This window comes from Halichoeres trimaculatus, unplaced genomic scaffold (genome assembly GCF_033239565.1).
Source record: "Halichoeres trimaculatus isolate MK-OKI-2021-1 unplaced genomic scaffold, fHalTri1.1 fHalTri1_scaffold_3, whole genome shotgun sequence".
NCBI classification, from domain to species: Eukaryota; Metazoa; Chordata; class Actinopteri; order Labriformes; family Labridae; genus Halichoeres; species Halichoeres trimaculatus.
Window position 1 is genome coordinate 30,050,392 of NW_027437181.1, and position 22,182 is coordinate 30,072,573.

Consider the following 22,182-nt stretch of genomic DNA (forward strand, 5'->3'; position numbering starts at 1 on the left):
TAGGTCCGTAATGTGACAGGAGCTGGACTGGTGCCAATAGGTATACAATTGTTGAACACACTAACCTGCGTTCCTCCTGGCAGGTGTTCGTCAGGCAGTGAATCAGACAATGTTCATCTACAGTGATGGCTGTGGAAACTTTGTCAATGCAATTTTTTCGATGCAATGTAAATAATTAATTCAAGACATTTAAGTGACAACAAGACTTTACATTTTGAACCATGAGTTGTTTCCCACAGACGTCAGTTTTCTCTGCAGATGTATATGAAACTTCTCCCTCAGAACCTGATCCACCTCTTCCTCCTTTATGTTTCTCATGTCATAGTAATCTACACCTTCCTCGGGTTTGAAGGTGACCTCACTGTAGGTCCATCCAATCAGGGATCTGAACCCTGTGGGTGTCTGTAAACAGCAGATGGACTTATTGATGAACAGGGAGGCTGGATCTGTTTGTAGGAGTTCACACATACTCAGAAAACTGTCCGGCTCATGATGTTCCAGGGTGAAGCGGTGGATGGGGTATGTGTCAGATCTGTTGATTAGACTTGATTTGGCAAAATCTGGATTGAGAATCTTGGGCTTTCTGCTGGTCTTCTCCAGCACCCAGGAATCCCCTTGGTTTATCAGACGAAAGACACCAGGTCCCTGGTGTTGGTCCTTCCCAGAGATGAGCTCAAGGGGCTCTCGCACTTGGTTGGACATCCCATGGCTCACATCCGCTATGTAAGCCTTTCCATCAATGACCACCTTATGGATCAGATGACCCTCGATGGGTATATATTCACCGGCCGAAGTTGTTTCAACTTTAGAGTTGAGTGTTGTGCAGTCATAGCCCATTTCCCTCAGCACCCATCCAAACAGGTAGTTGCTCTCAAGACAACAGCCGCCACGGTTGCACCTCACTATCTTGTTGAAGATCATCTCCAGGTCCATGACGATCCTCTCGCCACAGTGCATGCTGAGGTTTTCAAAGGGGACTGTCATGATGTGCTGCTTGTGAATTAACTTCAATGTTTCAAGATCAGGTCTATGAGTGAAGCCAGTGAAACCAATTCTTCTGAAGTATTCTTCCAGATTCATCTTGTCTGTAAAATAGAGGCTGAGAAAGAAAACATTATAGAAACTTACATTATTCAACAATGTCTTAAGTCTCCAGCAGTCCCACTTGGTTGTGCGTTAATACATTAAAATATTATCATGACATTTTTTTCCCCCATCGTCCTGCATTAATGAGACTTTGTAATGTTTGTCTTTTTTTTTACCATTTTTTCCTAAAGTAATTTACAGAAGTGTACCTACATATTTTCTTTACAAAGTTGCAGGATTTGAAACACAGACTGGACTTACTCCAATGTGCCCAGCCGCCTTGCCAGGATTTCAATGAATATTTTTCTTTAGTCATTTTTGCACCTTTTGTTTGTACCATTGAATCATAAAAGATGAGCTGGAGCAGCTGACATCTTACCTTGACGTTAAGAACTTGTTGCGTCTCACAGCCTGTTGTCCTTAGGAAGAAACTGTAACATATGGCACAGCTGTCCTCCAGTTGAATACTTAACTGCAGATGTGTGTGGTTGCAACAGACGGAGTTAATAACTAACAGAGAACATCTCTTACTTAATCATTGAGGGAAACTATAGATTAAACGACTGGTGTGTGTATATGTCTAGGTAAGAAGCTGTACTTTCACAACACTAGGGATTTTGGTTAAACATCTCTGAAGATTATAATTCACATTTATACTTGTCTTAGAAAAAAAAAATCAGGGAGAAGTTTTTGAAAAGGGTTTAAAAAAATTTTAAACAATAATTTTGAGGTCACAGAAGTGACAAAAAGAGTGTACACAATGCCACACTCAGACAAGGATTCTTAATATTTTGACCCCTATTTTGAAAAGCATGAATGTGATATTCAAGAGATACTTTGTGATCAAGCTCTGACATCTGTCCAAATGCTCATAGCACACGTGATTTGTTTTTCCTTGATCTCCGCTATCACCTGTTAGAGTGGCTGCTCTCCCAGATGAGTAGCAGACACAATAACTGATTTCCAAAAACTAAAAGAATAAATCATTTTCAAGATGACACATCTTATGACTGGTGAACGGTTGCATTTAAAAAAAGTTAAATTTGTGCCCACTTCTGTTCCAGAGGAATCAGAACCAGAGGCTACAGGATTTTTACCTTTTATTATTAAATGGTAACAGCAGGGACACGAGTAAACTTTTGTTTTTCCAATGACTTCAAATGATATGTCTCTTCAAGAATAAAGACTAGCCTCCTACAGTAATGTGGTAGTTGTGGCTGTATGAGTCACTTCCACATTTTACGGTTGTCACTTAAAGGCACAGCCAGGTCTGTTCTCACAGTGATTTATGTATCAGTGAGAGTGCATTCATGACGAGCACACAAGAGCATCGAGGTGCGAATAACTGACAAACATATTAGAGTTTAGCAAAAATCATTTAATTTGTTTAATCAAGTTGTGGAAGTCTATTATCATTGCAAACATTTTAAACAACTTCTTATCCACAAGTGTGATGTTACTGAAAGAAAACAATCCTACAACGTTACAATCTAAAATAGTAAAAACCATCAGCAAGTGTTACTTGTTCATATGATGAAATTTCATTCAGCTCTGTGAGAGGGTTCTTGAACAAGATCAGTAACTGCACAGGAACTTAAGAAACTTAAACACATGTTTTGACCTTAATGTACCCTGTTTATACCTTTCAGCAGACCTCTGTTATATGGACATATTGAAGTTTATCATAGTTCTGTATATAGGCCAGTGTGATTCAGAGAATAATTAACCAGGCTGAACAGCATAGCACACTCTTATATATTTGGTTAAATGATTCAAAATGCATCAATCAAAATTTACACCTTCTGCCGGTGATTCATAGGAATAAAAATTTACAAGCCGCAAAAAAGTCATTTATGTCAATTTAGACTCAGGATATGTTTGATTTTACATTTTGAACCATGATTTGTTTGCTACAGACGTCAGTTTTCTCTGCAGATGTATGTTGAACTTCTCCCTCAGAACCTGATCCACCTCTTCCTCCTTTATGTTTCTCATGTCATAGTAATCTACACCTTCCTCAGGTTTGAAGGTGACCTCACTGTAGGTCCACCCAATCAGGGATCTGAACCCTGTGGGTGTCTGCAAACAGCAGATGGACTTATTGATGAACAGGGAGGCTGGATCTGTTTGGAGATAATCATTTATATACAGAAAGCTGTCCGGCTCATGATGTTCCAGGGTGAAGCGGTGGATGGGGTATGTGTCAGATCTGTTGATTAGACTTGATTTGGCAAAATCTGGATTGAGAATCTTGGGCTTTCTGCTGGTCTTCTCCAGCACCCAGGAATCCCCTTGGTTTATCAGACGAAAGACACCAGGTCCCTGGTGTTGGTCCTTCCCAGAGATGAGCTCCAGGGGCTCCCACACTTGTGTGGACATCCCATAGCTCACATCCGCTATGTAAGCCTTTCCATCAATGACCACCTTATGGATCAGATGAGACTCAAGCGGTGAATATTCATTGGCTGACGCTATGAAAACTTTGGAGTTGAGTGTTGTGCAGTCATAGCCTATTTCCCTCAGCACCCATCCAAAAAGATAGTTGTTCTCGAGGCACCAGCCGCCACGGTTACACCTGACAATCTTGTTGAAGATCATCTCCAGGTCCATGACGATCCTCTCACCACAGTGCATGCTGAGGTTTTCAAAGGGGACTGTCATGACGTGCTGCTTGTGAATCAGCTTTAGTGTTTCAACATCAGGTTTATGGGAGGAGCCAGTGAAACCAATTCTTTTGAAGTATTCCTCCAGATTCATCTTGTCTGTAGAATAGACAATTAAAAAATAAATTATTCAACTTTATATGATACAAAAAATGTATGAGTCATCAGCTTCTCATTATGAATCACACCTTATCAAGGTTTCATTTTAATGCATGATATAATGTCAAATGACAAAATAAAGATTTCTCCCTCCTTCACTGGCTTGCAAAGCTGAGAAGTTATTTTGCAAATTGCTTCCACAGTTCTTTCCTTTCCAAGTTATTCATTTTCATTATCAAAAATTTGCTGAAACATTGCAGGATTTGAAATACAAAAAATCTGCAAAAGACTAGCTAGAGCAGCCAACATTTTACCTCGAGGTTAAGACCTTGAAGTGTCTCGCAGCCTGGTGTCCTTAAGAAACAGCAATAAAGTGTGACACAGCTGTCCTCCAGTTAAATACTTGACCACAGACATTTGAGATTACCAGAGACAGTGAGTTAATGTTTCACAGAAACCATCTATATAAAAAAACACTTACATTCTCCCAGAAAAAAAAAAAAAAAAAACAGGGAAGGAGCGGTGCTTTCATAACACAAGGGGTTCTGGTTTAACATGAGCGGTGATTCATCCTCTGATCATTATGATATACATTTATGATTGTCTTGATACAACTATAAATTGTAAATAGTGTACACCATTAAACAAGAGACAGTCTTTCTATTTCATTAGAAATTTCTGATTTTACTGAAACATTTCAAGAAAGATTTGGTCTTCTGTTCATCTAACATCTTTATCTTTTACTTCTTGACCCTTATAATGGCTGCATAACTTAACTTCTGTAAGCTCTATGACATCAACATCTTACCTTTTTGCTCCAGTGATGAACTTCTATCACCACCTTGTGGTCATCCAACGTAACAATTGTGAGACATATTTTTTTTTAATGTACTTGTTTGATTTTTGCAGTTGTAATATCTTCCTGTTTTATTCCACTAACACCCATGCATTCAGTAGAAAACAGCTTTTGGATCCTTCTCCTCTGCAGTGACCCCTGGGGTGAAAGGTCTGATGTAACAATTTTACCATTTTTTTCCACAGAAGAACTTGTTGAAAAAAGTAAAAGATGCCTCTGGAAAATTCCTCATCAGTCATTGAAGATGTAGGACCAATGATGGTAAAATTACAATTATCAACAGTAAATATCATTTGCACCCTCACATCAAAGCTACAGGTGGTCCAACGAAATATAAGAGTGTGTGACCTTTTTTTTGGTAGTGCATTTTTATTTGGCCAGGCAGTGTATGTTGTATAATATCATTTTATACAAATACATACACACAGAAATTGAAGTAAAAAAATACAAATGCTCAAGTTATTGCAATCAAGTACTTTTTTTTTTCTTTTTATGGTATTTGTACTTTAATTATTTTTTTTTCAAGTGTGTAATTTTACTCATACTTAAGTACAATTAACATCATTTGATCTAAAAGGGGGAGAAGGGGTTTTCTCCAAGAATTAGTTGGTTTTAGAGCAGCAAGGTATGAGACAGGCGTTCCCATTAAAGGACAAGGAAACAGATGTCCGGTTTGATGTTGATTTAATTGCTGTGGTCTACAATAACAACACATGACAAGTGTCATGTGTTGCAATCAGCACAGCAAACTTTATTACATGATACATAAAGAAAAAACTTAGGGTCGCATTCAGCACAAAAATACATCACACAACTTAAATCATCCTGCAACAAGCATACAACCAACATGAATCAATCATGAATCAGCAGATTAGCTGCTCATACATTATACAACACTAACCCTACAAAACCAATAAGCCTACTATTAACAATATTCTTTTACACAATGATAACGTCCATTCTCTGGACAAATCATGAAACTCACCTTCTGGCGCTCACACACAATGAGGAAGCTGCAGTGTACAGATGAATGATGGACAGGGATAAAGGGAAAAACGATCGTCTGCCTCTTCATCAGAAAACTTTCACTTTGACTTCTATAGCATGCACGCGCCGCATGTTACACAAATGGGAGTGGTGCATTCAATAACCGTTGGACACATGGAAACTCACAACAGATAAACTATTAACGATGAAACTCAACTAAATTAATCAGATTAAAGGTAGGGTCAGCAGTTATTTTCGTAACTCACACACAATATTGAAACTGGGCTCCTTCTTGGCTCAGCGCCAGCAGTAGTACACAACAACAGCCTCCTACCAAAGCTACATGAACACACTCACTAGCCCAGCAACCACCTGCAACATTGCGTTTCTTTGTGGGAGGGACTCAAGAGCCTTGTACCTGACTTGGCATGTTAGCACAAGCTAATCATTGGTATGGGACACATACCTGGTTAGCAGAAAGCTAACTCACCCGTGCTGCTTTCCAAGTGACCGAAAGCGAGTGAAAGTCAAGCCAAGCTTCACCCTGGTTTAGGAAAAAGCTTTATCTGTTTGGTGTTGTGTTTCACATTGGTTGTGTTTTTCTTGCTCTATGACACTCCATTTCTGTACCAAGTAGCTTCTTCCACTTGCAAATCAACACTCAAAGTCACTTGCGCACTGGGGGCTCTGTGGTTGGCTGAGGTAACCACGTTCTCCGCCCAGAAATGTCCCATACAACCAAAACATCAACACGCGAGCAGAGGGAGGAGAGGGTGTGAGGCAGACACAGACACTGACACACATGATTGAGTAAAAGTTGACTTTTTATTTTTTAGGAAAATCCTGCAGACTCTACCTTTAAAGATACCTAACAGAGTGGGCTTTCTAACAAAATCTACTTCGCTACTTTTAAAACCACATTGCCACTGAATACACCTACTATTTGAATCAATATCTAAACCTTACATCTGTGTATTTTAGCCAATAAGGCTGTCTGATCGCAACATTGCCACTGATATAAGGAAAGGAAAACTGTCACCACAACCACAGGTGTCTGGAGGTAATATACCGCCGCGATGGAGTTGATTCTTCAACTAATACATGGCAAGTGCCAGTGGTCATACCAAGAGGTATTTCTCCTGTACTGAGAGAGAAAAGGGGACAGCCTCTAGATCCAATGCCTCGGTTATCCAGAATAAGTCAGAATAAGTTACATGTGGAAATTGATGTCTCGCTCCCCGTATCAATCTAGTGAATTTATCTTGGTGTTCCTGTCTCTGGATAGTTTAGGATGTTAATGCTAGTATTCTTCTTGTACTTTTTTACTTGTAATTGAGTGCATTTTAACCAATGTATTAGTACTTGTACTTGAGAATACATTTTTAGTACTCTTTTCACCTCTGCATATATACACAGTTTCAAAATTTGTTTGGGTGTATAATTTTGATATGGTTTGATATGTATTGAAACTTGTAATTTGATTTTATGCGATTCCTTTTTTTTATTACTTTACAGATTTTTTATGAATGATCTAAGTAATTAAAAAAAAAGACTAGTAAAAACCTGCAAATGACTCCTCATGAGTGACGACATTAACATAAAGTGAAATACTACATGAGCTTAAGAGCTTGAACCTACTGTAAATTAGCCTCGAAATGTTGAAATACTCTCCGGCAAAGGTGTTCTGGTCACAAGTTAGTCTTGCTGCTTTGCAGCATACATTATGACAAATGCAGTCTTTCTGGTATTTTCATCTCACGTTACAATTTGAAAATGAAGTTAGTTCTAATTGTCAACTTATCAGTGTTAAAGTGACCCAATTTATGTTGTTGTTTGTTAATTTTTTTTTTTTTAAATCAGAGTGCTAGAAATAAAGGTCTCAGTCAAAGTCAAGGAGAAGTGCTGGGCATAAACTGGTTTGTGACTGGTCCAGAATGGCAACACAGGTAGATGAGTATGGCGCTCTCTAGGACACAGGCCGCAAGACGGACTCAAACTCGAACCTCATGGGGTAATGTAAAACAAAGGGAGGAAGAAAGAACTGGGAGGTGGTACTATAGAGTACAAAGAAAGGTTGGAAAAAATAGAAGAGCAAGTTGAAATCGGATAAGTAAAACATTTTTGTCAAGATTTGGACATTGCAGGTTTAGCAACTGTTTAGGTGTGATAACTGTGAATGACAGGAAACAACAGTGGATATTATCTGAGTAATTCAAACAAATATAGCGAATAGAGAGAATGTATTTATTTATTTATTTATTTATTTATTTATTTATTTATTATTATTATTATTATTATTATTATTATTATTATTATTATTGTTATTATTATTATTATTATTAATAATAATTCAAGTGTTAATATTAGATATTTTGGTCCATACTCTTTACCAGTAGGTGGAAATAATAATAATAATAATAATATTAATAATAATAATAATAATAATATGCCTATAAAATGAAACCATGAGAATCAAAATAAAAGCTAAAAACATCAATCAGTACAAAAAGCTAAAGGCAATAAAAAGCGATTGAGAGCACAAAACGGGACAGCAAGTAAAAAAGAAAATAAAAAGAATGTTAGTAGAATTAATAAATAAATCTATATTATTGATGATAGAAGAAGAAGAAGAAGAAGAAGAAGAAGAAGAAGAAGAAGAAGAAGAAGAAGAAGAAGGAGGCGATTTTATTTTGGGAACCCCTTCACCGGAAGTCAGCTGTCATAATGGTCTTTTAAAAATGGCGGAGTGCTTGGCTGCACGTTTGACCGCCCAGGAGGAGCAAATTCGCCACCTAACCAAGGAAATATCCGCGCTTAGGGACGGATTAAGCCGGGGTGTAAATGCAGCCGGTGTTGTGGGGGTCTCTCCGGAGCTGGAGAGCCTACAGGCCGAGAATGAGAAGCTTAAATACCGGCTTCTGCACCTCCGGAGGGGTCTGCAGGCGGAGATTGAGCTGGAGGAGGCTGGAGGAAATAAACTGCAAGAAGTAAAAAGTGAGAAAGCTCAGGTGAAAAACACTCGTCAGGAGCAGAGAACTAACAACCGGGCTGAGACTAAGGTAGAGTAAAAATTTCAGACTGTGAACGTTTTCTGCTTTCATGTGAAACATGAAAAGAGTTGAGTGAGTGGTGTTGCACCAGGTTGCACCACCATGAGTAACGGGCCTCTCTCTACTGAAGGCAAATGACAAACTATACCACCCCTACTCCAGAAATAGCTGCACCCGTCAATGAAACAGTTGTATCACACTTTGGATACTAACATGAACTGTTGATATTAATATCAGACTAATAATGGAAATTATTATCTATGGTATAAGAATAAAGACAAACACCTCTGTTGGTGAACAGGTGGCAGCTGTTGATGCCAAATCAGCTGATGGCAACAACAAAAAAGAGAAGAAACAGGAAAAGGGACAAGGAGCTGCAGGTCTCAAAGAGGTGATTATGAAAAAAACCTTGAAATAGACCTGAATATCATACTGTAATCGCACAATAGTTAAACAGCATTCAGAACTCTGCTGTGGCTGTTTCTTGACTTGTTGTCACTGCAGCTGAAGCCCTGGCCTGAGTACATTGCACAACGCCTGGAGCTCTACGGGGAGCTGAAGAAGGAGAGTGATGCCCTTCTGTTGAAAAAAGCTGCTGACAGCAAACCCATCACTGTGGAGCTGCCTGACGGGCGTAAGGTGGAGGGCAAGGCTTGGATCACCACACCCTACCAGCTGGCTTGTGATATCAGGTCAGTATTTACACAACCAGAAAATTGAGTAGAGTGATTGAAATTCACTAATTGTGGACAGCTTTTCTGAGGCAATTATCTGATGATTGCTCTTTCAGTCAAGGCCTGGCTGACAACGCTGTGATTTCTCGGGTGAATGGCGAGCTTTGGGACTTGGACAGACCTCTCGAGCAGGACTGCTCTCTTGAGATCTTGCGATTTGACAATGAGGATGCTCAGGCTGTGAGTATATGACACTTTAAATTACATTTACAGCAAAAAGAAAAAAAAAATTAACACATTTTTAGTAACTGCTATTATGTAACTTCTGCTTCATAATGCCTTTTCCCTCTTTTTACTAAACAAGAGATAACTTGATCCTGAAGAATTTTAATGTGTGAGATTGCTCCAAATTTAAGAACATCCATAAAAATTAAAAGAGCTTCACCTCAAAAGTGAATCAATATGAAACACAAATTGTGCGATAAAGAGTAAAGTTATAAAATCTGTCTTTGCTAAAAGCTTTAAATCGCATCATTTGGGTCACCCTTCCCACACATCCAGTCCTTGAAAATATAAACTGTACATATCCATATACAGGTATGTCTACGATACACTTGTATTTGTGATAATGTGTGTGAATAAACTAAACTAAATGTAACGAAAAAACTAATTGAAGTAAGAATACAAAAAGTTAAGTTCAAAAAGGAAACAAAGTACAAGAGCAGCAACAACAGCTATGTTGAAAGGAGAAGAATTATTCCAGGTGCCTCGAGTGCAGTAGTTAGTGGCATACTGCTGCTTTCACATCCTGCTTTAGCAATTACACAGAGCACAATAGTTTGCAAAGATAGCCTCAGTAAAAAAAGAGCTGTGTGTCTATTTGAGTCACTTTCAAATGTACTTATGTTTGAGGAAATGTTGACTTTCGAAGCTGAAGTTCCTGAATTGTTTTAATAAAACCAAGCCAAGCTTCCTCCAGCTGAAAAATATGAAGCCAATGGAGAAATGCTCAAAACTGCAGTTCTCCAAGAGTCGACTACACAGGAGAGGCTAGCTGCAGGAACACCGAAAAAAAACACATTCACATCGAGGCAAAAAAAAAAAAAAAAGCAGATTTAAAAGAGAAAATTAAAGTTTTACAGCCTGGTTTAAAGGAGGAGTTTGGATTTGAATTGTTCATTTCTCTACTGGTACAATGGCGAATGGCCAACAGGGTGAATTTTTTCCATGTCGTATTTAAGTCATCAAATTTTCTAGTTTTGCTTATGTTGCCAACTTGCCTGTAGGGGTTTTAAAGAGGCAAAAAAATGACCTGCCTCTTTACCTCATCCTATCTAGATCAAAGCTGGGTTGAGGTCAGCATTACCGATGTGGCCCCATTCAACAACCAGTTTAAAAACTTAATATCAGAAACAAATATGTGGGTTAGGGCAGAAATACTATGACCATACATATGGTCTGCTGTTTAGAAAAAGCTTACTGTACTGTATTGCACTCACCCTTACATATATTCATTTATTTCAAATGAAATGAAATGTAATTCAGTTTTTTATCATGAATATATCACTTCCTATGGACATTAAAATTTGCGAGGAAAAAACTGTTCAATGTTCCAAAGTTACCATTGAAATTCTAATACATCATTTTTTATCTTCTTTCCAGTGAGTGCCTGTAGGTATATAACTCTTGTGTTTTTAATCTCATTTTTTCTGTTTATCTCCTTCAGCCCTGAAGCCACTGACAGAGTTAACAGCTACATTTCCTTATCTTGTTTTAGGTGTATTGGCACTCCAGCGCTCACATCCTTGGGGAGGTTATGGAGCGTTTTTATGGAGGCTGTTTGTGTTATGGACCTCCCATTGAGAACGGTTTCTACTATGACATGTTCCTGGACGGACAGAAGTGAGCAAATAGTTTCACAATCAGAGTCTTCTCTGCTCTGGCTTTGTCCTTATCTAGAGATATTAACTAGAACATTTTAGAATATTTAGATATTAGATTTAAAAATTCAATCACCTGAAGCACATGATCCTCATATCATAAAAACATGTCATGATACTTCTTGTTACCTGGACTTGTTTGTTGTTTCCAGGGGAGTGTCCAGCACTGAGTTTGGTGACCTGGAGACTTTGTGTAAGACAGTGGTGAAGGAAAAACAGCCCTTTGAGAGGCTGGAGATCAGCAAAGAGACACTGCTGAAGATGTTCAAGGTGAGAGAAGGAGACAGCTCTCTGATCTGATGTCAACTCTCATCTGTGTTGGAATAATCACAACTTTAATCAATGAGGCATACTTCTCGTGACAATAATGGCTTCTAACTAACCTGAGGTGCCTTTCAGTACAACAAATTCAAGTGTCGCATCCTGAATGAGAAAGTCACCACCCCCACCACTACAGTCTACAGGTAAGCTGTTTATAGCACAGATGAGGAAAGTAGATTATGAGGTTTTTTGTTATTTTCCTTTTTTCATGATTAAATGAATCTACCTTTTATGTGTAAATCTTGGTTAGATGTGGGCCCTTGATTGACCTGTGCAGAGGTCCCCATGTCCGACATACAGGCAAGATCAAAGCCATGAAGATATACAAGGTATGTGGGAAATATACTGAGCATGAATCAGTTTTGTTTGAAATACCCAAGCCAGCAAACAAGTAAAATAATATGAGAGAGTTTCAGAAAGTAGATTCCCCTAATTAAATCTAATGTTTTGTTAATGTACTGTTTTATCCTCTATGAAGGTTATCCTGCTCCAACAAAGAGGAAAAATGCTGATATCTGTTTTTTTTCCTCCTTAACCATCAGAACTCTGCAACCTACTGGGAGGGCCGCTCCGACATGGAGACTTTACAAAGGATCTATGGGATTTCTTTTCCTGACTCAAAGATGCTGAAGGAGTGGGAACGCTTTCAGGAGGAAGCCAAGAATAGAGACCATCGCAAGATCGGCAAAGTGAGTCACTGCAGGCAGTCAAGTCCAAGCCCACCCAGGTGGTTGTGGCCTGGAACTGAAATGTGAAACCTGGAACAAAGTAGCTTTTAAATCTTAATTGTAAGATGAGATGTCTGACACATCTCCTTTGAGGTTTTTGAATAAGCTCTGTCTTCATCAGAGGCTGGGTTTGTGGTTCAATAGATGTGGCTAAAGCCTGAAATCAACCTGGACCAAATAACAAAGTCGTCAAGCAAACATGGATACAAACTTTAGAGACACGTGAAACGTTGTACAGGAAAAATGTAAGATTACAGAGAAGTCAGTGTCATTCATATTTCTTGTGTAAGCCAATGCAAATCATCAAAAGTACTTCAGAGGTATGACAAATGTAGGCCTACAAATCAACTGTTTCTGTTTATACCAGCTGAGGGCGCTGTGTTCTTTCCTATCATCACATTTATTGACCACTGTGAGACATCTGAGGACCCCAGCTGGTTCCTCAGCATGGGAGACACAGACGGCAGCACCTCAGTCAGCTCCGGGAATGACACAGTTCCATATGAAACACGCCAGTCAGGATATTACTGTCGAAACCATTCAGGGGGAGGTGATAAAAGTGACATGTTGTTTGAAAGATGCTGCACTGTGGCATGATCCCAAGTCGACCCCCGTCACCAGCACATTTTAAATAATGAGCTGAGCTGGATACGGTCCTGATGTACAGGGCTATACCGTGACACTGAAGTGAAAACGCATCACTTCAAGGGCACCGCATGGATCTCACTGTGGCAAATCAGTATGACAGGAACTAGCACTCGTCTTACCTCTCAGGTTACGCCGAGTATATAGAAAATGATGTAATAAAACTGAAGAATTCTTAAGAAGGATAAAGAAATTCTGCTTTTATTAATGTCTTTTGTGTTTGCTGTCTTATTAAAACCTCATAGCAGTTTTTTATTGTTTGTACTCTCTACTCTTTGCTCTCTGATATATTTTTACATCTCTTGTCGATGGAATGAACGTCATACCAACTGTGTGCTTGTAATGTCTTGCTGTGTAAAGCCTTGTTAGGGTGCTGTTTCCTTCCCATGTTGCTTTGTTTGTCAAAGCCCTCCGTAAGCTCCTACTTATAAAGGTGCTATTAAAGTGCAAACATACAAATGAGGTCCAAGAAATTCTGTTTCAAAAGGTTGTTCAGTTAAGTCACACGTAATTTACAAGACTGTTGTTTCCCATCTTCCAGTACCAGTTTAGTTCTCATCGGGTTATGTTAAGAGAATAGAATAGAGCAAATAGAATAGAATAGAAAGTACTTTATCAATGCCCGGAGGAAATTCAGAGTCACAGCAGCAATACAAGAAAGTTTCTGGTGCAAATAAGAAAAAAGAAAGGGTTTATGATTCCCTCTCAGATAAAACAGTCTTATTTTAGGTTAAAAAACGGGTGTTTTAAAATATGCTAGGTGAATCTGGCTCATATTGAGTCTAGTTTGACAATTTTTACCAAAAAAAAAAAAATGACTAAACACTTTCTTAGATATCAATTTTGCAGTAGACTGCTGTTGTTTCCGCAAAGAAATCTTAGCAATAACTTGATTAGATCTTAACTAGTATGAGACAATAGAAGACGACAGTTTTGTAAATTACATCTGATTTAACTGAACCTTATGAAACATTAACACTTGCTTGGATTTCATGTTTTGGAGTGTTGATCTGTCTTCAGTATCAGCTGACCCTCTTGATCCTCTTGTGGGTTAAACAATTTTGGGCAGAAGCATTTCAGTTTTGGCCTTTCAGGCTTTCAAGGACACAGTTTGTCCTTTTATATTTTCATTTGACTCCATTTGTTTCTTTATTTGGTTGGTTGTGGTCAGGGGTGTAAGGACTTCCTACTGAGTACAATATCTCAGAATGAATTTTACGTCAGCTTTAGGATTAATGATCATTTAAGAGTTGTGTGTTTCTGTGTCACAGGATCAGGAACTGTTCTTCTTCCATGATCTCAGCCCTGGCAGCTGTTTCTTCATGCCACGTGGAGCTTACATCTACAACACACTCACAGAGTTCATCAGGGTAAGAGCAGCGTATTATATACACGTTAAAACATTTTGATAATTTTGTACAATAAAAACAGGAAATTATTAATGAGATAAATCTAGACAGGTAGCAGTCAGTAGCTACATCAGTTCACGGGTCATTTGGTAGAAATTATGGGTCAACCTTTAATCAAACCACTGATGCTTCAGAGAGATTCAAATGCTGTGACGTTAGGTTTTTACATCCTGATCTTAAAGGTCAAAGTATCCCTTCATTCTGTGATGAGATTTAAATGATGAGATTCAAAAAATGGAAACTGTTTTTATTATCTTGAATTCTAGACTTTGCAAAACACCTTTGTTTGCCTTTTTTGGCGATAATGTCCAATGACACATTTTTGTTTGGAGCACGACTGAAACTTTTTTTGGCCAAATTTGGTGACTGCACAGGAAGTTATCACTGTGGGGATCTGAGAACATGTGTTAACTGTCTGAGGACTTTCACATCCCACACTTCACCAAGCCACGAGGAAGTCACATACATTACACTACGACAGTGTAAGATCATTATCACATCAACTCAATCTGTTATCACCGGCAAGGAAAAAAGAAACAGGAGCAACAGAAAGCTATGCATTTCATTCAGCTGCGTTTTGCTAAAATATAGTTTTGTTTGGGGTTTTTGTGGGAGATTGTTGGAGTGGCAATACTACAGCCTTTTTTTCCTTTTGGCTAATTAAGGTTTTTAAATCTCTTTTCTTTTCAAAAACGATGCTTAAACAAAAGACGGGAACCGAACATGCACTCTGTTTTTAAGCTCCTTTCAGGTCTATTTTTATAGTCCTCCATATTCAAGGTCTAAAACTGTTGAGTAACACCAGCATTTTTCTGTTGGCTGCTTAACTGGACATAAAGTGTGTGGCTTTGGAAAAACAAATGGGTAAACAAAGTTGCAGGATCTTATTTCCAGTGCAGCCGCTCACACTTTAGGCCAGAAGTCCTGATCAAGTACCTGCGCAGTCCAACTGATGGTCCCAGTTTGTTTATGTGGTTTTTCTTTGTTTTTCTAGGATGAGTACTGGAGAAGAGGCTTCCAGGAAGTAGCCTCCCCAAACATCTATAACAGTAAACTGTGGGAGACTTCGGGTCACTGGCAGCACTACAGTGAAAATATGTTCTCCTTCCCTGTGGAGGAGGATGTCTTTGCACTCAAGCCCATGAACTGCCCTGGACACTGGTGCGTTTATCACACTCAGGAAATAAACACTTGAAAAGTTTCTAGATGTTGTTGATATACAGTACACAATGCATGTTATGGCCATTTAATGTTGGCTCTCTGGTTGTTCTGCAGTCTGATGTTTGGTCACAGACCTCGATCATGGAGGGAGCTTCCTCTCAGGTTGGCAGATTTTGGGGTCCTCCACAGAAACGAGCTGTCGGGAACACTAACAGGGCTGACCAGAGTACGACGTTTCCAGCAGGATGACGCTCACATTTTCTGCACTATGGATCAGGTGACCACATCAGTGCTTCTCAGCAGTCTCTAGAGTGTTACACAAGTCATATATAAAAGAAATGCCTGTTTGTTACCTCCACCAAGGAGAGTTTTTCTGTATGTTTGTTTGTCTGTGAACAACATAACTCAAAAAGTAACAAACAGATCATCATGTGAGATAGAGACGTTTTCACTATATGTGTATATAACTCCACCATAAATGGTCAGATTGCAAAACAATGCAAGACAAGGTCACCATAATTTCTCAAAGGTGTAAAAGTACGATCCAGATCCTGGCAGTATTCTAGATACTAGACCTGCAACTAACACCAGATTGTAGCAGACAGTCTGCTGAAAGATAGTATAACATTAAAGTAGGACTAAAGTGTTGCGTGACAATCACACTATGCTTGGCAGAGGTCTGAACTCTGAGTGCTTTTCCAGTTATGGCTCATTTCTCTTTTTTTTCTCGCAGATTGAGACTGAGATGAAGGGCTGTCTGGATTTCCTCCGCTGCGTTTACGATGTGTTTGGATTCTCTTTCCAGCTCCACCTCTCCACCCGTCCAGAGAAATATCTCGGTGATATCGCTGTGTGGAACCAGGCTGAGAAAGTAAACTATCTCAAGCACTGAGTTATAGTCCATGTCTGTAGCTTACCTGTGGATATAATTTGAATTATGTCGAATATTAATGAGAAGTTTTGACTCTGTTTTATTGGTGTGAGAGATTATTCTTATTACAGTACAAAATGCAGGTTTGCTATTACACCTTATTTGGAAAGAAAATGAATGTTCAGGTTCACTATAACTTGGACCTGCCTATGAAAAGGCTGGCTCCCTGCTGTGTGACTGTACAGTAGAATCGACTGAAGCTGTGAGTCATTGTGAAGTTCCGGGAATATCTGTTAGAGATGTGCTGTCAGGAGAAGAGCTGCTTATTAGCAGAACTGGGCAGTACCAACATGACAAGTTGTGGTGCTGGTAGTTAATCTACATTTCACAGTGGCAGGGTGACACTGGTGCGGTTTCCTGAATCAGAAAGCTTTTTAGAAGCTCAACTCTTTAATGTGTCGAGTGTAGTGCAGCTGTGTCATCTCCGACTAATCTCTCGGCCAGCGGCAGTAATATCTGAGCTGCAGGGAACAGACACAGACGAGCTTCAGTTACTTGATTTAAAGAAGTTGCATCTGAAGTGAGCTAACAAAAGTAACAAAGTATCACAAGGACAGTCCACAAACTAAATTTGAGCACTGAACACAAAGAAAAGACATGGCATGGATAAGGAGGGCAAATGTGTTGAAACCTTTTGGTTTTGAGAAGATTGCAGTAAGCTTGAGGCAGATGTTGAGGTGACACATATCCCTCATTTTGCATTTTGACCAGAATTCTAAGCCTCATGTTAAAAGCTGTGATTGAGTGCTACATGAGTAAAGTTTACCGAATGATATAAAATTATCAACTTAAAATGTGGAGTAGGATTAATCTTGGTCAGAGACATGGCCATTTGCTAATGCATAAACATTTGAATCAATTGTCAGCAAATACTGAGTTCCTTAATGATTTATTTTTTCAAATGATTGCTTTTTGGTGAAGGGAGCAATGAGTTTGAGTTATAATGAATTTTGTATTAATAATATAAAAAATAATAATTATGCAATGATATCATCAGGAGACAAATTAAAATTCTGAAGTTGGAAAAAATACATGAAATACTTGAATAAAAGTACTGACAATAAATAAATGTGGCCACAGCTGAGGGAAATTGATGTGATGTGACAAAATAAAAATAGCTTTTGTCTTCTTAGGGTAATACAACTTCTGATAAAACCCGAAAAAGGTTGCTGCTGTGTCTGGAGCACATGTTGATTCAGAGTAACTGTTAGCTTAGCTCATTAAACTCAACAGGTAGCCTATTTCTTAAGCGTTAGATCTGGTTTCTTTGTCTAATTTTTGTGTAGTTGTGCATCGAATGAAGGAACATTAGGTAGTACAAAATACAGACTGTATAAAGTGCTCTGTATTATATATGTACTGCTGTAGAACTTGGTCTGCGTCACCGTAATTGCTTTTCTTTGTAACAATGTAAATTACCTGCCAACCTGTGTTCCCTTTCTCACAGCAACTGGAGAACAGCTTGAACGAATTTGGGGAGCCATGGAAACTCAACCCAGGAGACGGTGCTTTTTACGGCCCCAAGGTCAGATCAGTTCTTGGTTGTATGTCCCGAACTCAAAATATGCTTAATTCTTTCATCTGGAAAGCTCTGTTGTTCTCTTTGTGCTGATGCAGATTGACATTAAGATCAAAGATGCAATTGGGCGTTACCACCAGTGTGCAACCATTCAGCTGGACTTCCAGCTGCCTATCCGCTTCAACCTGACCTTTGTGGGGTGAGTCATTTTATCCGAACACACCGCTGAGAGTGTGCGCTTTTCTGCACCAAGGGTTTGATGTTAATCTCCCCTGAATAAAATCTTGAGCCCTGTGTTCTGCAGAGTTTAGTGTTTAGAAAGTGAAGAGTTGTACGCAGGTCTGTACTCATGGCAGAGGTGACAGGTTGATTCATCACCTCACTGAGGGTCTGTACTACTGAGCAGGATTTGCAGTCAGAAGGAACTTCAGGGTCATAACAGGATAACTAAACGCTGAACACCTTACCTGACTGAAGCAGGTTGTGTTTGGGAAAAAAAAAGATGTTTTCAGAAAATGACTCCCACTGACCTCTCGAGGTGTCGTGACTGTGGAGCTCTGTGAGCTGATGGAGCGAGGAGATTGGGGAGTGCTTTGTCAGTCCTGAATGAAAATCTGTATAAATATATTCATTACAGATAATCATGATGCTTAATCATCATACGACTCAGGCTGGAAGCTTGAGAGAATGGTAGTTGTTGTACCTCATAGATGAAAAATTACAGTTAATTTTGTTTTTCTCATTTGATATTTTTCAGTTTTTCTGCTTTTTTTGTTACTGTCTATGTTGAAGCTGAAATATTAGTCTGAGATTATCACAGGAATATGTTTGTACAAAAAAATACATAAAGAAAATAAATGGGGATCATTATGATCTACCATTTTTGTAATGATGGGCGCTGGTTTGACTCAGTGGTTTAATTGCATGCCCCACAGACATGGTCCACAGAGGAGACTTCCCAGGTTCAAATCCACCTCACAGACCTCTTACTGCTGCTCTTCATTTTCTTTCACTAGCTTCCCATTCTCTGAACAAAGCCCCCAGTTTGTACATTTACACTTGATAATTTTTTTGTTAGGTCTTTCTTTAGTTTGCAAATGCAGCAGGTCCATTTTCAGTCTTGGTTATGTTTTTTACTCCATTGTTTTCACGCATGGTAGTTTGCCCAGAGTCTGTAAAATTTGTTCACTGCAAAAACTGAAATTGTAACAAGTGTTTTTTTTTTTTTTTTTTTTTGCTTTTTAATGTCTTTTTAGACTTGATATGAGCCCCTTTCACTTGACCACTCTAGAAAATGTCTTATGTCAAGTTATTTAAAGACAAAAATGAGATCTAAATTGTCTGTAACAAATCATTTAAAAAAAAATCTGCCAGTGGGGTAAGAGAAATGTGCTTGTCAAGATTAGAATAATGTCTTAATACAAGCCCATTTCTCTTACCCCACTGACAGATTTTTTTTTTTACTTGTTCCAGGCAATTTAGACCTCATTTTTGTTGTTAAATAACTTGAACATTTTTACTGAAAATAAGACAAAAACACTTGATAAGATTTCAGTTTTTTTGCAGTGTTGATCTTAATGTTTAAGTCACATTATTGCACAGGCCTCAGGAACTTCAATGCTTCAAACCCAGTTTTGGACAATGAGGAAAAGTCAGGCTCCTTTAGCAACAGACTGCATGGAGTTCATCGTGTTTTTCGTTGCTTTAAACAGCTCAGTTGTACAGAAAAGAAGCAGTGAGTGAGTGTTGATCAATAGAAATATTGGTTGTGGTAGACATCACTATCCAAATGACAGTGAGTCAGATTAAGTTCTGACATCCTATTCAGTGTTTATTTTCATGATGGTGTTAATTGGTAAGACTTTTTATACACCTACCAAACTTTAGAAAAATGTAACTCAACAGAAAACAAGCTGTAGGCCCTGAGCAAAACAGTGCTGACCATTTTCAGATTGAATACACCTCGGGCAGTTCAATGGTGAAACTTTGTGCTGTTATATAGAAAGTTTGCTGTCTAACAAACTGATTAAGACTATTATATATACATAAATTCCTGGAAATGCTCTGTATGTAGATGGATTCTCAACCATCTTGACTTGTGTGTGTGTTCTGTTACCTCCTACAGGAAGGATGGGGATGACAAAGCCAGACCAGTCATCATTCATCGAGCCATCTTGGGCTCAGTGGAGAGGATGATTGCTATTCTCACAGAAAACTATGCAGGGAAATGGTGAGATGCTTTCTAGCTGCTCCAACATTTGCAGAACTAATGTTTAAACTATAAAAATTGAAGAGTTTACCATGATCCACATGCTGTAATTTTTCTCATTCAGTTTGTGATGTCTTGACATACTTTGCATCACAGTCTAAAAAAGCTAAATGTCTGTGTTGTTTGCAACATTTTTACCATATTTTCCTCTTCCCTTGGCTGATTTTATTCTGATATCCTAATACATTGAAGAATTTCCCTGTACTTCATCTTTTTCAGTGCTGTGCACAACTTTATATAACTGTTATCTCTGTATCTTTATAAAAGTGTACGGATGGCTTCATTTTGGTTTTCTATCCCACCAGGCCTCTGTGGCTCTCTCCACGTCAGATCATGTTGGTGCCTGTAAACCCCTCCTGTGAGGTTTATGCCAAGAAGGTATGTTTTGCATTTTCCCGTCTTGACTAATCATTGGCGTGCTTGTGATACTTGTCATCTTAACGTTTTTCTTTCCTTCTGTCAGGTGTGTAAACAGTTTACTGAAGCTGGTTTCATGGCCGATGCTGACCTCGACTCTAGCTGCCTTCTAAACAAGAAGATCCGTAACGCACAGTTGGCTCAATATAATTTCATCCTCGGTGAGAAAATGTTACAGCTGATGGCTCTTCACTCAGTTGCTCTCTCTAGGTTGCTTTAGCTGTATGGGTGCATGTGTGTTTGTGTATGTTGTGACTTGGCCAATGTCAATCTGTTGTGTCCTCATGTGTCTTGGCAGTGGTTGGAGAGAAGGAGAAGATGACTAACAGCGTCAATGTGCGCACAAGGGACAACAAAGTCCACGGAGAGTTGTCGGTGGCCGAGGTGCTGGCTCGCCTGACTCTGCTGAAACAATCTCGCTGTCGAAACGCAGAGGAGGAGTTCTGACCATGACGAAGACAAATCCAGACTTTTTTCAATGAATACCTCAACCACTGTTAGAAGAGAAAAATAATGGTACAAGTGTAGATGATGCACTGAAAGTAATGCGTAGAGTAGGAATCGGATGGAGAAATGATGATATTGGAATAAGAAGGTGTAATGAATGGGGCTGCCAAAAAGTGCTACAATGCCCGTAAGATAGATCATATTTTAACTTGTCAGTTAAGTATTCAATTTTGTCAAAATAATTTAAGTCCATGTGAAGGAAGCTGACTTGATCCTTTTTGAGAACAAAGTGAACATTGTCATAATGAAGGTTATGTGAATCTGGCACTGATTTTCCACAAAGGTTTCTCTGTTTATGTAAAACCCCAGAAATTAAAAAACAATCCACTGAATTTTACAGATTTGCTCCATGGGTTTCTTTATTTGCATGACTGGATGTCACATGAGACACCAAAGGAACATTTTTTGAGGTTGTACTCTGTGGAGAAACTACAGGCAAATCGTGCAACTTTGTTTTACTGTCTTTACTGGGATTGATTCTTTATGAATTATTTCTTTATTATTTTGAATTTTCAAATTGCAGAATCAATTTATCTTACAACCCCAAAAATTCAATAAGTCAATGCTCCTGAACATTTTTTTTTTATATGAAACACATCACACATGGCATATGGCAAAAATGATAGCATATTGAAGTGACTAAGTATTTAGGGGGGTTTGTTCATAATTTTCTCAATAATTGCTTCTCAGATGGAAATGTAAAGATAAAAATTGACTAAATGGGTGTGGGCAGGTTAATTTTGTCGTTTTCCCCAACTCATTTTATTTACTCATGCCTCATGGAGTGCACTTTTATTCAGTCCACGGTAGAATTTTTGACAAGAGGTTTTCTTCTTCAGTAAGATTTATTTTTTCAGAGGGAATTTTTGGTTTTATTTATAACTTTCGAATCAGTCAAAAACATTTAAAACTAAATAGTA

General features: G+C 38.7%; 3 protein-coding genes across 3 annotated transcripts; 1 reads left to right on the forward strand and 2 right to left on the reverse strand.

Moving 5' to 3' along the window:
* Positions 1-207: 207 nt before the first annotated feature.
* LOC141788260 (arylamine N-acetyltransferase, pineal gland isozyme NAT-10-like) lies at positions 208-1,080 on the reverse strand. The gene has a single exon (XM_074667147.1). The coding sequence runs from the start codon at positions 1,078-1,080 to the stop codon at positions 208-210; it is 873 nt and encodes a 290-aa protein (XP_074523248.1).
* Positions 1,081-2,542: 1,462 nt separating this feature from the next.
* Positions 2,543-5,833, reverse strand: LOC141788136 (arylamine N-acetyltransferase, pineal gland isozyme NAT-10-like). The gene is made up of 2 exons (XM_074666981.1): positions 5,690-5,833; positions 2,543-3,848 (listed from the first exon to the last, which is right to left on the reverse strand). The coding sequence occupies exon 2, from the start codon at positions 3,841-3,843 to the stop codon at positions 2,971-2,973; it is 873 nt and encodes a 290-aa protein (XP_074523082.1). The 5' UTR covers positions 3,844-3,848; positions 5,690-5,833; the 3' UTR covers positions 2,543-2,970.
* Positions 5,834-8,397: 2,564 nt separating this feature from the next.
* tars3 (threonyl-tRNA synthetase 3) lies at positions 8,398-21,587 on the forward strand. Its single transcript, XM_074667022.1, has 19 exons — positions 8,398-8,750; positions 9,043-9,132; positions 9,246-9,433; positions 9,532-9,655; positions 11,193-11,317; positions 11,508-11,625; positions 11,755-11,819; positions 11,927-12,005; positions 12,219-12,365; positions 14,321-14,419; positions 15,453-15,619; positions 15,734-15,896; positions 16,353-16,490; positions 17,998-18,075; positions 18,168-18,268; positions 20,195-20,299; positions 20,644-20,716; positions 20,802-20,916; positions 21,054-21,587. Exons 1-19 carry the CDS (start codon positions 8,430-8,432, stop codon positions 21,200-21,202), a joined length of 2,445 nt encoding a protein of 814 aa, XP_074523123.1. The 5' UTR covers positions 8,398-8,429; the 3' UTR covers positions 21,203-21,587.
* The last annotated feature ends 595 nt before the right edge of the window (positions 21,588-22,182 follow it).

Excerpts from the sequence above, each read along its gene's own strand:
- LOC141788260 (XM_074667147.1), bottom strand. The coding sequence starts at position 1,080 with ATGAATCTGGAAGAATACTTCAGAAGAATTGGTTTCACTGGCTTCACT.
- LOC141788136 (XM_074666981.1), bottom strand. The coding sequence starts at position 3,843 with ATGAATCTGGAGGAATACTTCAAAAGAATTGGTTTCACTGGCTCCTCC.
- tars3 (XM_074667022.1), top strand. The coding sequence starts at position 8,430 with ATGGCGGAGTGCTTGGCTGCACGTTTGACCGCCCAGGAGGAGCAAATT. Across the intron at positions 14,420-15,452 it reads CACTCACAGAGTTCATCAGG|GATGAGTACTGGAGAAGAGG; the intron begins GTAAGAGCAGCG and ends TTGTTTTTCTAG. Across the intron at positions 15,620-15,733 it reads ATGAACTGCCCTGGACACTG|TCTGATGTTTGGTCACAGAC; the intron begins GTGCGTTTATCA and ends GTTGTTCTGCAG.